The 19,100-nt window shown below is 33.7% G+C and overlaps 1 protein-coding gene across 4 annotated transcripts in view; it reads right to left on the minus strand.

Moving 5' to 3' along the window:
- DMXL1 (Dmx like 1) overlaps nt 1–19,100 on the minus strand; it is a 132,885-nt gene that overhangs the window by 17,921 nt on the left and 95,864 nt on the right. For 2 of the 4 annotated variants that reach the window (XM_014844066.3, XM_014844064.3), the window contains 5 exons: nt 18,539–18,601; nt 9,261–9,347; nt 6,452–6,573; nt 5,944–6,085; nt 2,376–2,436 (listed from right to left, as the gene is read on the minus strand). In XM_014844066.3, coding sequence (XP_014699552.3) covers nt 2,376–2,436; nt 5,944–6,085; nt 6,452–6,573; nt 9,261–9,347; nt 18,539–18,601 — 475 coding nt within the window. The remainder of the gene's footprint in view (nt 1–2,375; nt 2,437–5,943; nt 6,086–6,451; nt 6,574–9,260; nt 9,348–18,538; nt 18,602–19,100) is intronic. The other 2 variants (XM_014844067.3, XM_014844065.3) reach the window with 1 other exon arrangement.

A 19,100-nucleotide genomic window follows, 5' to 3' on the forward strand; every position in this document is an offset into this window, starting at 1 on the left:
ATTTCTTGAGTCTGGAGATGTTAACTCTTTCTCCTCTCCCCTAAAGTCTTGCTTAGCTTAATCAGAAAAATAAATTGGGCTAGTTGTGTTTAAAAAACACTCAAATTTTTCCAATATTATTTATGGTTTTATTTAATTTATTTGAAAAAAATCTCTAGTTATTAGTAGCTGATACATAAAATGAAATATTCTCTTAAAGGCCTTTGTAAACTGAGATTTTACAAAACAAAATAAAGGTTCCGATTACCAGGTTGTCTCAGCAAATATCCCCTGTTAGTAACTGAAATGTTACATCATATAGGTGTTACATCATATAAGGAAAGGGTTAAATGTAACCCTAAAAACTTTAATATGTTCATTTTTTTTTTTTAATAAGGCTTTCCTTTTAAGACTTCCATTTCTATTTTAATCCAACCCACCAGCCTAACCTGTACAAATTTCCTTGGAATAGAAGTCAAAAAGTAGTGGTTTATGAGCCCTGATGGCCTAGTAGTTAAAGTTCTGCGCTCACTGCTTTGGCAGCCTGGGTTCGCTTCCCAGTTGTGGAACCAGACCACCTGTCTGTCAGTTGCCATGCTTTGCTGGTGGCTCACATAGAAAAACTAGAAAGGCTTACAACTAGCACATACAACCATGTAGTGGGTCTTTGGGGAGGAAAAAAAAAAAAAGAGGAAGACTGGCAACAGATGTTAGCTCAGGGTGAATCCTCTCCTACAAAAAAAGCAGGACTAATGACTAAGAGTTTTTAAAGATCTACTCCAAAGAAAGAAAGGAAGGATTCTGAGTTATCTGAAATTCAGAGCAAAATTTTTAAAATCCTGTCTCTTAACATTTCCACTACATAAAAAGTGCTTATTGTTGAACTCAATTACTCTCTTTGGTACTTGTTCATGACATGAAATGATATACTTGGGGGAAAAGAATCCATTGATTAATTTAATTAGCTTTGAATTTTTCAAGTTTCTTATATGCCAGTTACAGTAGTTCTCTGAACAAAGAAAGTACTTATCCCAAGACACAAGTGATCTGATGTTACATAATAACTCTGAAAATAAGTCCATTAATTGTCTTGCAGTTAGGGATCTCTTTATTTAAATTTACAGGCTTGAGGTAGAGGATATTCCTCGTAAACTAGTTGCCTGTCATGACACATGATATGGGGCTGAGAAAAAATGAGGTCCTTTCAGTATTTCAGGAAACTTCCAAACCCTACTGCAGAGAATAAGATAGATTTTCAGCAATGCCAAATGTTTCTTGCTGTGAGAGTAATATTATTTAAACATTGTATATAAAACACATTTGACTCCTTACTTTGTATGCTACATGACTGGTTTTTATTTCTCATTTCACATTAGACTTGTGGATAGAAAACATGCTGAATAAATTCAAGGTAGTGAAAACAGACTAATTTTTTATATTATTTTATACCTCTAATATAAGTAATAGAAATTACTTTTCATTTTAAACAAATGGTTCTCTTGAACCCTTTTACTGGACATTGGTATATAACTTCGATAATAGATGCTTACAGCACTTATGATAAGTACAAAAAAACACTGGTTGTGTCAATTGCATTTTATCAGAATATTTCTCATAAAAAAGGTGGTAAAAATTTTTACAGGTTATTAAATTGGAGGGACATGAATATCTCTTAACGTCTACTACTTTTGTTACTATGTGGTAGGTCAACTTGATGAAGGGCACAACTTAAAAATCATATAAAAAAACTTGGAATACTCACATGTCCATATGAATATTGATTTCAACCCACCCATTAATTTTAAAGTTGTCTTTACTATTTTTTCTCTGCTTCACTGTTTCCAATAAATTCCCCATTAATTAAGTTCTTTGTTAAAGGAAGAAAAGCTTTAGAGATTCTTAGGAAGATTAACTGAAAATAAATATATCCTGCCTTAGAATGTTAAGAACTTACTAATAATCATTTACTGTATTACTAGTGTGTCTTGTAAAAGACAAACTGACAAAATATTAATACAAACTGATTCTGATGAGGCAATAAACGACCAACATATGGCTCCGGTCTATGTAATAAAAGATGGGAGTGATCTTTCCATTAAAACAATAATTATCAACTGCAATTTAACATTGTGTAGAGTCCAGAAACGTTTAAAAATAAAATGTGCTAACTTGGAAATATGCAGTCAAAATACTAAAAATTTATTGCATTAAGTTAGCCTTCACTATTAATTCAGGAAATCTTCTTTTTCTGTTTTTATCCAACTTTCAAATGAAGATTTTATTTGCTAGCAAATATTCTCTCTAAAAAAAGTAAAATAAATATTGACTATCTTTCAATTGAAACTAAAAGCTTCCTTTAAGTTCTTTAGAATAATGGCTAATTATTATCAACTTACAGTAAGGAAGAGTTGGATGAGAAGTCATTCTTCTGACATTATTAATGGCTTTCTTAATCATCTGTTATGAAAGAAAAATTGTTCATTTATAGTTATAATAAAAATATTAAAAATTTCAATTGTGACAGGAAATTTCAATAACATTTATTTATTTTTATGTGATTCCACAACTACCATTATGGGTGCTTAAAAATTTTAAATCTGGTAACAAAAATTAAATTTAACAACTCAGCTCTCTGACATTTAAGTGTACATACATTTTCTGCATCGACTAGGATCTAAGAACAAATTCACCTGGAGAATTTAGTCTTACCTCCTTTCTTGCCAACTCTTTTCTGATCCCATTAAATTTATTGGAATTATCCTGAACAGTATAAGGTTAAAAAGACAGGCAGAAGCATGTGAGAAAAAAAAAAAGAAGTAAACAGAAAATGGTATAAATTTTTAATTGATAGTTTGGAACTGTTTATTTACCCATTTTTAAGTCATACTTTGAATGATTTAAGTAGCCTGTCAAGTAAGAGTAAAATAACTACATGAAATTAAGGGGATAATTTTAATTTATAGAACATTTCCTACTTATACAGCACCATAGCTACAGTTAGATGTTATCCTAAAAGTTTGTAGCACCAGTCTCAGGCAGATTTGTTGTTGTTGTTGTTCTGGATTTTAAATTGTTAAATTAGCCCTAAAAGTGTGAGTAGAGTGGGGATTTGGTAGGGAGGGAAAGGATCAGGCCAGCAGAACTGGTGAGGGATAGAAACACTAAAACATACATATGAATGCAGTTATTATATTCCAAAACAGAAGTTGTTCATAACAAATATTCTTTTTTGTTAGTATTCATAATTTGATAAAATAGGATTTAGAAAATATTTTATCAATTCTCCATAAAAAAATGAAAACCTGCTGAATATTACTTTTGTTTAGTAAACTTCATGTTTAACTCTCAGGTTCCTCTTAATTAAAGAAATGCCTAAAGGTTCTTGCTCTTTGTTTTAATTTGTCCTTTTTTTTCTGACTAAAGTATCAAAGGAAAACCATGGGTAAAAAAATACACAAACCCAGGCTTAAAAAAGTTTCTGAAAGCATATGTAGAACATAATAAGGCAAGTAAATCATTAATTATTTTAGAAGATCCTTATAAAAAAGAACCACCTCTTGAGGATGGAGTGGGGCAGTGTGAATATTTATGTTTACAAATGACAATGACCCCAACCAAACAAATGTCCTTTTAAGATTTAGAAAGGAAGGAAATTTAGTCCAAAGAGGCATGACAAAGGTAAATTTCTGTATTATAACACTTTGGAGTATAAACAAATATTTTCTGAGCACCTACTATACGTTAAACACCATTCTAGATAGAGATCATCAGTGTATAAGGCAGACATAACGTACTCTCTCAAAGAACTACATTCCACAGGGTATATAAAAGGACAACCAAATAATGTATAGATAATTTTAAAACTGATAAAAGCTATAAAGATGATAAAATGTGATAATATGAAATAGGGACATCTTTGGGAATTTGAGCTGAGATCTGAATGGTAAAACAGGAAAACAGCATGTTAAGCAGAAAGCAAGGCAAAAGCTCTGACACGACAATTTATGCTGGATGTGTTCTAGTGACTGAAGGTCAATGTAACTAGAGCAAAGAGAATCAGGTGTGGAATGAAGGGAGCTGAAGCTGTAGAGGCTGGCAGGGGTTGAATCACACAGAGCCTTAGAGGCCGTGTTAAGGACTTGCTTTTTTAAAGTTGTACTGGGAAATCTCAAAGCTTTAAGCAGGGGAGTGACAATCTGAAGGATGCTTTAGAAAACAGCAACTCTGCGTGTTGTATACAGTACACAGGAAAAAAGTGTGGAAGCAGCAAGACCAGCAAGAAAACTGTTACAGGAAGAACTGTATTGTATTCTCTGAAACTGGAGTTGAAAAAAAGTGCCTATTATTTATTTTCAAGTATTTTGTATAGTCTCTTAAAGTTCCCATTTAAAAGATAATATCAGTAGGTTTTGCAAATGAGTTTTAATAAATCCGTCAGTTGGAAAAAAATCAACTGTTTGGGGCCAGCCCAGTGGTGTAGTGGTTAAAGTTTGCATGCTCCACTTTGGCAGCCCAGGGTTTGCAGGTTCAAATCCTGGGCATGGACCTACACACTGCTTGTCAAGCCACGCTGTGGCAGTGTCCCACATAGAAAATAAAGGAAGATTAGCACAGATGTTAGCTCAGAGCCAATCTTCCTCACCAAAAAAAAAATTTTAATGACCAAGTCCTTTCATTTGAATAAGTACAGATTGCTTTTCAAAGGCTTCAGTTTAATACTTAAAACACTGCTACCTGAAATCAATGAGCTAAGGGGGATAGAGGGCTTTAATACAAGCTCTATCGCAAATATAAGATAGTAACCTGAGTTAAATCACTTGACCTTTCTGGATCTCAAGCTTCATCTGAAGAATGGTAAGTAGGAGTAATTATAACAGCTACAACAGATATCTCAAAGAATAACAAGGTTATAAGAGCAGTAAAGAAACTGCATTAAGTATAAAATATTATCAGGTATTATTAAAAATGATTAAGCCTTTATTTAAATAATTAGTCTGACTGACTAGAGGAAAAAAAGGTTTTTTCGCCAAGGAAAGAATTCTACAGGACTTAGGAAACTGAAAAAAGACCCCATCACCTAGAAAGCCACTGAAAGAATTACTGGTGCTGGGTTTCTTTGATTCTGTGTATCAATTCCTATATCGTAAGTATCAATAAAGGAATCCTATGGAGGTATAAATATGTATTTCATCTTACGTAATCAGGGCTCAAGAAGATCCTTCATTACTACAGAAATATTCTGTTTTAGTTATCTGTGTATTATACTTTGCTTAAATTTTAAAAAATTTATATTGTTTTTGTTAAAAAAAGGATATTGTCTCAGCATTAGAGTTATACTTAATAGGGTCACAGTTATTAGTGAATATCCATTAAAAGATATTATCTAGAATAGAGTTTAACAAACTTTTGTAAAGGAACAGATAACAATGGTTTTGGGCTTTCTGGGCATGCGGCCTCTGTCTCAGATACTCAGTTCTGCGACTGCAGCATGTAAGCATCCATAGACAACATATAAACAAATGACTGTGGCTATGTTCCAATAAAACTTTATAGACACTGAAATTTGAATTTCATATAATTTTCATGTGTCACAAAATACCATTCTTCTTTTAATTTTTTTTCAACTACTGAAAAATATAAACACCACCACTCTTTCTGTTGTCTATACAAAAACAGGTGGTGTGCAGGATTTGACAAACAAACTATAGCTTGCTGAGGCCTGATTTGGACCAGTAAGTTACAAGTAATTATTACTTAAAATACAGCTCTTTGTATTTTAAATTATTTATTAAAAACAATTTTTGTTATCCTTTTCAAATGAAAACATCATATTCTTCATAATAAAAATTTCTAGCAAGTATAACTTACTAAAAAGAGCTAAAAAAATGTTTAAATCATCATTTATCTATTAAGCTAGAGAGAAAAATAGGACATTTATTCACAAATATTTTTAACTTTCCATACCACAGATGCTCCTCTGCCAGTCTGCGTACTACCAAGCCATGGCATGTTGATTGGAGTGCCAGGGTTGCTATGTGTATACGGGGTTGTGCCTTGCACAGCTGTTAAATCATCACGAGCATGTATAACCAAGAAATCTTCTGACCTAAAAGAATGTCAACCAGAATGAAAGCAACCCATCAGTTCTTTATTTCTTCTGTTATACCTGAAAACTCTAACATATGACTTCATATTTCCCTTTGAAATTAATTTTCTTTAGCTCTTAACTCCTAACTCATAGACAATAACTTCATACATGAACAATTTCAGATCCCCTCATTTAATTCTTTTCTAATCCTCAATCACCTTCTTTAAAGCTCCTGCCACCCCTTCTTTACTCTTTAGCATATCAGCTTCCACTTTGTTTACAATCTAAGAAAATTTCTTTAAAAAATCTTTTGAAAGTTATAGTTCTGTGAATATCATCATTCCCATTGCAAAGTTACTGAATAAAAACAAAGTATAACAGTACCCTTTGGTTTCCATTTCTATATCATCATCTACCCAAGTATATATCTGTGTAGCCAGAATTCCAGAAACATCCAGTTCTTGAACATCATGGCTTGAAGCAATTGCTATGCAGTTTCTATTTGCCTGAAAAATTAATCATATGGTAATTTTTAAATAAAAAAGCACATGTATATGGGCTACTTTTGACAATGGAAACTACAAAATAGCCTCTAGATATGATAACTTCAAGGTACAGAATATACAGCATTCTCACAAATGAATATTTTAAATTAATTTTAATAACTAAATTTTGAGTGTAATAATCATCAGCTTGAGCTTGAAGATATGTTTATATTCTAAGAATTCAGGAGCATACAACAGAAAACCAGCTATAAATGGTAACATATGTAATACTTTATTTCTCCTCCCAGCACTCTCTCTCCAGTCTGCTAGAATGGGGAAAGAACTGTGACCCTAGAATGGGAAAAAATCTCAGACCCTTCACATTTCTTAACACAAATAATTCACAACTAAACAAATGGGAAAAAGTGCATTCTCATCTGCATTTTTGGACAATGCAACTTAAAGCAAAAGGTATTATTTCTCAGCTAGAAATTTAGCAAGGATGTAATCTCCATAAGGTTTGCGCAGTTCAGAAATGTGGTGGGAGAAGTTGAAGAAGATAGGATCCCAGAAAGGTAAAAAAGGGTGAAGGAGATAAGAAACATCAAGCTAAAGAAACAATGGTGAATTATTCCAATAAGATAGTACCACTGTCACCTAAAGCTTTTCAATCTTAGGCAAGAAAAACAGAATTTGGGAAAGACTCACAAAGAAAAGGTGTAGGGGTACAATAAGAACGGAGGAAGTATGTCTGAAGAAATCATAAATGAAAAGTTGGTCAGAATAAATAATATAAAATTTCAAACATCTAGGAATTAAAAGTGCATGTCCATAAAACAGAAAATGGAAATGTACTGAGAGCAAAGAGAAAATAAGATTAATATTTTCATTACGTAAAATACTAATACAAACTAATACAAAAAACTAAGACCACAGAAATAAATGGAAAAAAGATATAACCAGATTGCTGGGAGTAGTTCTCCATGAGTCTCTCCACTTCTGCATGTCTTATGAGTGAGTCACTGATGGCCCTTTGTCTCACAGTATTATTTCCAGGATGTACATACAGCTATAGTCTCTTCCTCTAGATCAAAGGGCATGTATGCTTAGTGTCCATTAGAGAAGATTTGGCTTCCCTAAACTCGGTACTCCTCTCTGTAATGCAACCCACTTTGCACGCAGGTATCATCTGGCCCTCTCCCTGGCACTTTGTGGGAACTGTTGCTCAGGAAATCAGTGCAAAAATGCAGATATTCTGGCTACTGCTTTTGCTATTAGTAATAAATTGTCCTTTGTCTCTAGTGGAAGAATCTTGTGTCTTCTAACAGCATCCATTGAACTGAGAAAGCTAACTTGTTAGCTTAAATGCAAGGGAAAAATCTCAGACCCTTCACAGTTCTTAACACAGATAATTCACAACTAAACAAATGGGAAAAAGTTCAATCTCATAGGCATTTTTAAACAATGCAACTTAAAGCAAAAGGTATTATTTCTCAGGTAGAAATTTAGCAATGATGTAAAAAAATAGTAACAAATCTGGAAAAATTAAACAAGTACACTCTTACACAGTGAATGGCAGACTTTGTATATATAGATGATTGCTCATTACTAGTTACTTATATACATCCAAAAAAAATAAGAAAAGAAAAAAGCTGGTTTGTTTTATTGCACAGAATATTCAAAATCATACTTTCTTCAGGGGAAGGAAGGTGCCAGTTGAGTGTAGATGTAATTTTCTATTTGTATTTAACATGTATATATCATATTACATACATATTACAACATGAGAACTATCTGGCTAAGGGGCTGATTCCAAACTTGCCTGCCTTGAACAGAACTAGTCATTGTTCAGGGTGTCTATGACGGAAATGAAACAAATGACACAGGGAAAGATGAAGAGAGAATGACAAAGAAACCATCTAGGAGAAATCAAAGAAAAGACAGACACAGCAAAGGAAGATGGAGAACCAACTGGTGAAATGATTACTGAATAGGTAATGCCATAAGATACACATCTAAATAGTATTTAAAAATTATTCTTAAATTAGGAATACATGAAAAAAGGATACACACACACAAACCCTTTAAGTTAATGGAAAAGAAAGAAACAAGAGTAACTAGAAGTCCCCATAAACTTTGCAGTAAGGAAAATAGGGAAGATAGAAGGGGAAAATTACTGAGACAAATTTCAACGTTGGACCACTGTACCTAAGGCTACCTCTTCCGTGAGTACCTTATAGACACTTCTAAGAAGGAAGCTAAGTAGAAGTCTAAGGAATACGAAGAAAACACTCTTTGGGCAGTCAAAGGAGAGAGAATTTTCTATAAGTCACATATAAGCTTAAATTTGATCTAATATTAAGAACCAAATTCAACATATTCATGTAACGAAAATAGAAAAGTTTTTCTTTGGATTAACTGTTATAATGTGTTGTATAAATTCTAAAAGCTATTGCATATATAAATATTTGATACTCCTCTCTGTGTAGTAATAAAAATTATTTTATCTGCTATATATCCAAAATCAAATTATCAAACAATAAAATCATTTTATAAAATAAAAAACTGTATTCAGTTTACAATTTAAGAAGTGGGAAGCAGCTTTGGGAAAGAGAAATACTAATACTGAATAAACTAACAGAACGGGAGACATTCTCCAACTATGAATACTTAATAGTCAAAGAAAAGAAAAATGTCTGTTTGCTTACTTTATTAACAGCAAAGGCAGTAATGATATCAGATTCCTTATGAATAATTCTTGCTTTACCTCCAGGATATCCCAAATCTGCTTCTATCTAAATGGAGGGAAAGAAATTTAAAAATACAGCAATTTTAGTAGCAGAAAACAGTACAAGCCAATTCGTCATTTAACACATAAATTATTTTAAGAAACTTTAGATATTTCAAATCCAAAGCTACTATTTCACATGCTAATTATCCCTAAGACAAAATCTGACAAGGGGAATTTTAAGTTTTTTCAAACTTGCTTTTTCACATATAAAAAGACAGCTAATATAACATACAACTTCATTAATTGCTTATGTTCCCAAGATGCAATAAATTAACTTTAAAGGATCAATACATTCTAATTACCAAAGTAAGATGTGCTTACCACATTTCTTTGTATAATAATCCCTTGATAATATTTTATAAACATTACAAAATCAGATGGTAAATATTTTAGGTTTTGCAGACCACAGAGGGTCACTGTTACATATTCTTCTTCTTCTTCTTTTTTTTTTGCTGAGGAAGATTGGCCCTGAGCTAACATCTGTTGACAATCTTCCTCTTTTTGCTTGAGGAAGATTGTCCCTGAGCTAACATTGGTGCCAATCTTCCCCTATTTTGTATGTGGGATACTGCCACAGCAAGGCCTGATGAGTGGTGTATGGGTCCATGCCTGGGGTTCCAAACCCATGAACCCTGGGCCACTGAAGTGGAGTGCATGAATTTAACCAGTATGCCACAGGGCAGGCCCCATACTTTTCTTTTTGTAAACAACCTTTTAAAGGTATAAAGACCCTTCTTCTTAGCTCATGATCGATAGAAAAACAGGTCTGATATGGCCAGCTGAATCTAGATAACTGACTCCCGGCCTAAAATAACTTAATTTATAGAAGAAACACCTGAAACCCTGAAAGGCATAGTAATTTTCCCAAGTCAGTAATCATTTCAGTAACTAAGTAAACCATAATTCAATGTACTTTAAATGAGGGAAATATATTAGACCTTCTGCTTACTCCAGAGAAGGTGTCTACAACACCTTTGAACTCAGAAGAGAGTACTGTATAAAATCAACATTTACTAAAAATAAACAGAGGTAAAAAGAGGAGGCAATTAATTATTGAGTTGGAAATGTTGCTTAATGTAGGATATTGTTTCATTTTATCTCATCCTCCCTAACCTTCAATCTTTAAAACGAATTACTATAAAATGTTTCACAACTCATTGTGAAGTACAGAAATTATTAATTTGAAATTGGAATACAACATATTTACTTCCTGCAAAATTTAGATAAAAATATCACCAATGTGCGTCCATTGTTTGACCACAGAACTGCAGTGTTACCAGTATTTTTAAAAACGGCAACTAAGATGACTGCTCAACTGCAAAGTTGAAAGAGACTTATAACCATGCCAAAATAACCCTACACAAACAAAACTCACAGTCATTGCATGTAAAGATGTCAAATATATTCTAACCTAAAATGCAATTTGGTTACAAACATAAAAAATTTCAGTGTTTGCTAAAGATTTTGGTTGATTTGAGGGTCAACTTATTTTCTAAGGAAAGTCTGAGCTCTGACTACAAGAGGCCCATTATCCAGTACAATTGTATAAATCAAATTCTGCAATTTTATGCCAAAATTCCAACTTAGCTACCTATCTGCCTGGTATCTAAAGCACACTAAGTGTTCACTACTGGGTTTCGAAGAAATTGGAAAATAGAGACAAATGCTATTTCCATGGAATAGAGGGATATGTTATTTGCTGGTAATGGGTGAGCAGATGGGGGTTGGGGGGGAACAGACATATCAGTTTCATCTGCAGAGCTTCTTCAAACTTTACACTTATTGGGAGAAAAGCCCCTGCAGGCACGAACTTCCAAAAAGCTTCTTCAATGTGGCAATACACTCCTATCCTCTCATTACCTCTTATTATTATTACTGTTTCTTAATACAGTCATGTATCGTTAACGATGGGGACATATTCTGAGAAACGCATCCTTAAGGCGATTTTGTCATTGTGTGAACATCACAGAGTGTACTTACACAAACCTACATGGTATAGCCTATTACACACCTAGGAAATATGGTACTAATCTTATGGGACCACCACTGTCTATGTGGTCCATCATTGAAGAAAATGTCTTCATGCAGTGCATGATGGTAGTGTGGTCCCAAGATGACCTGCATGAGAGTCATGCATGGGGTGGAGGAATGGTGTTTAGCACTTCAATAGCTTATGCATATTTAATTTTAAGAACAATTACATGTCATAACGAGATAAGAATAGAGAAGTAGGCAGGTTCAGCTTGCACAGGGCCTTAAAAACTGTAATAAAGAGTTCAGATTTTATTTTAAGGCTAGGAAGCACTGGAGTGTTTTCATAATTCTGGATGTTGTGAGGTAAAACATAAAGGGTGTGAGAACGGCTGCCAGGAAACCAACTAAGAGGCTACTACAGCAGCTGAAGTGGGAAGTAATGGTAGATTTGGTTAGGATAATAGGAATGGTGGTAGTGATAAGTGGTTGAAATTAGGATAATTTTGTTAATGGACTAAAACTACAGTAGGAGTAAAAGAGAGGGAGCAAGGATGACTCCTAGTTTTCAGACCTGATAACTGGGCGAGTGACGGTACCATTTACTGAGATAAAAGTAAAGGAAAGAGTGAGTTTTGGTTGGGATTAGAGGAAGACAGAAAATTCTGTGTCTTAATAAGTGATAAGCGTATGGATAACATAAAGCCATGAGATAACCCAAAGAGAAGGTAAAGATAGCAAAGAGAAAAGGTTAGAGACATAAGTCCTGGGGCAGCCAATATTTCAAGGATGGGAAAAAGAAAAGCCAATTCAAGAGTGGGAAGTATCTTCGGGAAAGAGAAATACCGATAGTGAATAAACTGACAGAACAGGAGACATTCTCTGACTATGAATACTTAATCATAAAAGATGATGTCCTGGAAACCAAGTGAAGCAAGAGTTTCAAGAAGGTGTCTCGGGTAAACAGTATCAAAGGATACTGAAAAATTGAATTAGGAGAAGACAGAGAACTGACTACTGAATTTAGCAGACTGGAAGTCAATGGTGACCCTAACTAGGACAATCCCAGTGGAGTGGGCTGAAGATAATACCTAACTAGATTAGAGAGACGTGATATCTAACAAATATGTAAGAAAGTCCATTGGTGAAGATTCAGAAGCATTCAACTGAGTAGATAATGTTTTATTTCTTAAAGTAGGTGGTTCCTATATGCTGTTTGCAACATTACTCTTTAAGTCTTCTTGAATGACTTTATAGCAACAATATAAACAAATCTTCCTAGACAGGGGATTAGATAAATGGGGTGGTAGATAGATTCAAAGATAGATTTCTTTTGTTTTCATTTGAAAGGAAGCAATAAAATATATTTGCTTATGTTGAAGGGAATAAGAGAGGTAACAATTTATTATGGAGGAGGGAAGAGGGATAACTACTGAGACAAAGTCCTTGGGTAGCTGAGAGCAGGTACGATCAGTGCATGAGGAGAAGATTTGGCCTTGGATAAAAGAGCGACAGTTCATCTACTATTAGAGAAGGCAGAACAAAACATCTGCATATAGAGCAGAATTTAGATTTGGTGTTGGGAAGATCAGGCTAGATCTCTATTGACTGCACTTACTTTGACAGCAAAACAAGGTCATCTGTGAGAAGTAGTAAAGAAATATTGGAAGTTTGAGGAAAGAGGGAAAAAGTGGAGAGAATGGAAAAGAGAATGAAAAAACAAATTTACTATAATTTTTTATGATTGCAGGGTAGTGTAATTTGGGTTTCATGGCTGTAAATTTTAAGTAAGGCAAGTCCCCAAGGGTTTGTGCTTTCTCTTCATCCATATTCAGCTAACCAGGTGCAGACACAGAGTAGACAGAGAGTTGGGTTTAAACAGGTTTGGGAATTTTCAAGGCAAGTACAGTGTAGAGAACAGTGCAAAAGGGTTGAGGATGTTTGCAAGGGACTGGTCATAAAGATGGACCAAGAAATTAAAGCAGGGAAAGGAAAGAAGTGGGGATGTGATATGCTCAGCTAAAAATAGATATAGAACTTGCATGTGCTATGAACACGAAAGCCATCCTGTGGCAGGTGTCCCACATAAAACAGAGGAAGATGCACACAGATGTTAGCTGAGGGCCAGGCTTCCTCAGCAAAAAGAGGAGGATTGGTGGCAGATGTTAGCTCAGGGCTAATCTTCCTCAAAAAAAAAACAACAAACACAATGAATATGGTCTTAAAGTTCTTTTTATGGGGCCAGCCCCCGTGGCCAAGTGGTTAAGTTTGTGCACTCCTCTTCGAAGGCCCAGGGTTTCACTGGTTCAGATGCCAGGCACGGACATGGCACCGCTCATCAGGCTATGTTGAAGTGGCATCCCACATGCCACAACTAGAAGGACCCACAACTAAAATATACAGCTACGTACTGGGGGAATTTTGGGAGAAAAAGCAAAAAAAAAAAAAGAAAAAAGATTGGCAACAGTTGTTAGCTCAGGTGCTAATCTTAAAAAAAAAAAGGTCTTTATAATGTAAGGTTTCAAGTCATGGTTTATAAAATTTGATTGGGCTGGATATACAAGGAAAAAAGAATCCAACTATCAGTACCAAAAGAGATTTTAAGAGATCATGCAGATCAAAAAACTAAACATAGAATTACCACATGATGAAGCAACTCAACTTCTGAGTATATGTCCAAAAGAACTGAAATTAGAGACCTGAACAGATATTTGTATACCAATGTTCATAGTGGCATTATTCACAACACCCAAAAGATGGAAACATCTCAAGTGCCCATTGACAGATGAATGGATAAACAAAATGTGTTATATATACATGATGGAATATTATTTAACCTTAAAAAGGAAGGAAATTCTGATAAATGTTACAACATGGATGAACCTTCAAGACGTTATGCTAAGTGAAATAAGCCAGTCACAAAAGGACAAATATTGTATGATTCCACTTATACAGGTACCTAGGATAGTAAATTTCATAGAGACAAGAAGTAGAATGGTAGTTGGCTGGAGCTAGGGAAGGTAGGGGAAATGGAGAGCTACTGTTTAATGGGTACAGTTTCAGTTTGGTGAGATGAAGAAGTTTTGGAGATGATGGTAGTGACAGTTGCACAACAACGGGAATGTACTTAACATTACTGCACTGTACACTTAAAATGCTTAAAATGGTAAATTTTATACGTATGTTTTACCCCAATTAAAAAAAAATTTACGCAGAAACTGATCTAAATAGTGGTTGGGTTTCACAGAGCTTCCTTTAGGAACTGGAGAAGAAAATAGTTCTAATGGACTAACTCCAGGACTCTATTATTATTTCAATTAGAAGCAGCAGCCCATTTAAACTATCAACTCTACTTTTACAGGTTAGTAAATGAGGCTTCAAGGGTGGAACGAGCTCAAGGTCACACAACAGATCTACAGAAAAGCTGAACTGAGACTCTAGGTCTCTTTATTGATTTTCAGTTACTACTACCTTCTACAAGGTAAAGCTGTGTACTTGGAGTAATTCAGCACTACTCTAATGACATAATAAAACAAATGTGAAGTAAGACAAGATCTAAAGAATATCAAGGGCATACTGGAAAGAAATGGGAGGCAATCAAGTGAATATAAAATGACACCAATACCCAAAATATTGGGGAATATAAATATCAGAGAAGAAAAATAATTTTGTTTTCACAATTATAACAGAGGAATGAGAGGTGACATCACCATAGATTCTATTGTGTATTAAAAGGATAAGGGAATATTATGAATAACTTTATACCAATAAATATGACAACTGAAATCCTGAAAGACATAGACTACCAAAGCTCACTCAAGAAGAAATAAGATAACCTGAATTCATTCTATTATCTGTTAAATAAATTGAATTTGTAAATAAAAAACTCCAGACTCAGATAGTTTCTCTAGTGAATTCTACCAAACTCTTAAGGAAGAAAGAATAGTAATTCTACACAAATTCTTCCAAAAAATTAAAGAGTGAACACTTCCCAACTCATTCTATGAGGCCAGCATTAGTTTAAAAGAAAATTTTTTTTAAACCCCAAAAAACAAAACAAAAACCCAAAAACATTATAAGAAAACTGCAAACCAATATCCCTCATGAACATATGCAAAAATTCTTAACAAATCAAACCTGACAATGTATAAAAAAGATAACACATCATGACAAAATGAGGCTTAACCTGGGAATGGCAAGGTTGGTTTAACATCAAACAAATTCATTAACCTTTTTAGCCATTTTAACAGACTAAAAAAAAAGAAAAACCATACAATCATCTCAATAGTAGCAACAGAAAGCATTTGACAAAATCCAACATTCATTCCTGATTAAAAACTCTCAACAAGCTAGGAATAGAAAGAAACTTCCTCAGTCTTATAAAGGGCATCTACAACATCCTTATAGATAACATCATTCTTTTTTTTTTTTAAGATTTTATTTCTCCTTTTTCTCCCAAGTCACCCCAGTACATAGTGTGTATTTTTAGTTGTGGGTCCTTCTAGTTGTGGCATATGGGATGCTGCCTCAGCATAGCTTGATGAGCGGTGCCATGTTCACACCCAGGATTCGAACTCGTGAAACCCTGGGCCACCGAAGCAGAGTGCGCAAACTTAACCACTGGGCCACGGGGCTGGCCCCAGATAACATCATTCTTAATGACAAAAGACTGAAGGCTTTCCCCAAGATCAGGACTACAAGATAAAAATATCTGCTTCCACCATTTCTATTCAATACTGGACTGAAGTTCTGGTCAATGCAATAAGACAGCGAGGTATTAGCATTATTAAAGATAATTATTAAAGATAAACAAATAGAAATAAACCCACACATATATGTCAATTGATTTTTTAAAAGGAGGAAAACGCAATTCAGTGGAGGAAAGAATCTTTCTAACAAAGAGTGCTGGAACAATTGATACACAGATTAAAAAAAAAGTAACTGTTATCCACACTTTGCATCACATAAAAAAATTAACTCAAAATGGGTCATAGACCTAATTGTAAAACTAAAACTACAAAACATCTAGAGCAAAGCAGAAGAAAATTTTTGTGACTTTAGGTTAGGCAAAGATTTCTTAGCTATGACACCAAAAAGAAAATCCATACGCAGAAGTAATTTTGATGAGGTCCAATGTATCAATTGAGAACTTCTGCAGTTTAAGAGAAATTGTAAAGAGAATGAAACTTATGATAAGCAATAGACTAGGAGAAACTATTTGCAAATCACATATCTGATAAAGGACTTCTATTCAGAATATATAAAGAACTGTTAAAACTAAATTTAAAAAAACATACATCCCAATAAAAAATAGACACAACATTTGAAAAGACACTTGAACCAAAAAGTTACACAAATGGAAAATGAGCCGACGATACGATGCTTCACGCAAATTAAAACCACAATGAACTAGTACTACCACCTACTAGAATGGCAAAATAAAAAGGCTGACCATACCATACTAAGTTCTGGTGAGAATGTGAAGCAAGTGGGATTTCATACACTGCTGCTGAGAATGTAAAGTGGTACTACCACCTTGGAAAATACTTGAATAGTTTCTTAAAAAGTTAACCATACACCTACAATATGATCCACCCATTCTACTCCCAGGCATTTACACAAGAGAAATGAAAGCATATGCCCATACAAAGAGATCTGCATATGAATACTCTAAGCAGTCTTAATTGAAATAGGCCCAAAATGGAAACAGCTTAAGGGTTCATTAACAGGTAAATGGATAAAGAGATTGTGGTATAGCCATACAATAAATATGCCTCAGCAATAAAAAGAAATAAACTACTGGAATACAAAATACAAAGGAATCTCAAAATAATTACGATAAGAGAAAGGACACAGGAAAAAAAAGACATATTATATGATTCCATTTACATAAAATTCCAGAAAATGCAAACTATAATATCAGGAAGCAGATTGGCAGTTGCCTGGAGAGGAAGAGGGCAGAGGCGGGAGGAGAGGAGCAAGGGAGGGATTAAAGTTTTTGGGGTTATGGATATATTCATTATCTTTACCATAGTGATGGCTTCACCAGCGTATACATATGCCGAAATTGATCAAACTCTACACTTAATAAATATGTGCAGTTATTTTAAGTCAAATATATCTAATAAAGCTGTTTAAAATAAAATTGTAGCATATGGCTTGAAAAATTCTGGCCAAAAAATGGCTATGATGTTAACTAAACAGAATGACTGCCTTTGATGTAGTGTGATGACTAGAGAAATACAACATTCTGATTACTAACATTTTATAAATAGTGTCAAAAGAAAAATCTTTGGATAAAAATTCATGATAATCTACAGACTGCAGTAATTAATGATTATTCAGGCAAAGAATATTGTTAACTATTAAAAGTTTGAATTATATTCTCTCAAAACTCCCAAAGGCTATTAGAAATTTCCAAAGTTAAGTATGGATCGCATACACTTATTTTGCCAAAATTTTAGTTATAATATACAGTTGACATCAAATCAGTCTTTTTTATTAATTGCGTATAATTATTTCTCCTATTTTACCAAAAGATTCCTTTGGGAAAGAATAAGATGTGGGAATTAATAGCCTTAAAAAAAAAATCTTTTGAGAAATTTTTCCCCTAAAAATTACTCTGTTGAGATTGTCTTAAAATCAGAATATGAAACATATGAGTTAAATATCAACCTAATAAAAGTCATATATTAATGTGTGATCATACATTTATAAATTATTTCATGATTGAACAAATTCTCATCCTTTGTGAGCTTGTTCTCAAGTACTATGAGTACTTAGCACACACAAAACAATGTGATATATGCTATTCCTACCAGTAAGATAAATGCTATATAATAATATTTGATATATTTTAAGGAATTACTATCATAGGAGAGATATTTAACTTCAAAAGTGATACTTGCAAAAACAGAACAATACTACTATACTTCTATAATGACTATCATAATTACACTTTATTAAGAACTTGAGTTGTATTTACTCAGAAAAATTTGTAGCCAAAACAGGATACATTCAACTCCCTTTAAAATTGCATTCTCTTATTAACAAAACAGAAACAATCTTTATGATTGCAACATTTAACTTGCTAAAATAAAAGAAGAATAATTTGAGGGAACAGTAATTTAACTGGATTGAAAACAAAGTCCAGTCGAAAACTAAAATACACTTTTTCTTGTTAAAGAATGCAATTTCTAATTTCAGTTGAATGGTATTTTGTACCTTATTGATGTTTGGCTCCTCCATCATAGAATTTTTGATGGTTTCACAGTTGTCCTCTAATGACTTCATCAAGAAAGAATAACCACATAACAAAGAGTAAAGACGAGATGTAACAAGCAAAATACTGGGGATATTTTTTTAAACTATATTTTTTACCAAATTTACTAGAAAACAACACTGGATTGAATTATTATTTTTTAATCGTACATCTTAAAAGAAGCACGTGTAGGGGTACACAGCTAGGGACTGAGGAAAATCTAATCTCTCAGAACTCATTAACCACCACTATAAACTGCATTCTACCTCCTAAGAAATTTTGACTCATTTATTTTGAAATGTTGACATTTTAAAGCAAGATCGAATCCAAAGTACTTGATATTACAAATGTCAAAGCTACTGGCGCCAGAGTACTATCAACTGAAAATTAAAGTCAAATTGTTCTCTTACATCCTACAATGTCTTGTCTTCATTTTGATATCTCACTCCTCAGGAAAACCTCCTGATTAGAAAATTGTGGTTTCTAGGTTTCTTATTCTCTGCTTCTATGGATTTAGCCAGAAAC

The sequence above is a fragment of the Equus asinus genome, chromosome 9, assembly GCF_041296235.1.
Source record: "Equus asinus isolate D_3611 breed Donkey chromosome 9, EquAss-T2T_v2, whole genome shotgun sequence".
Classification (NCBI taxonomy): Eukaryota; Metazoa; Chordata; class Mammalia; order Perissodactyla; family Equidae; genus Equus; species Equus asinus.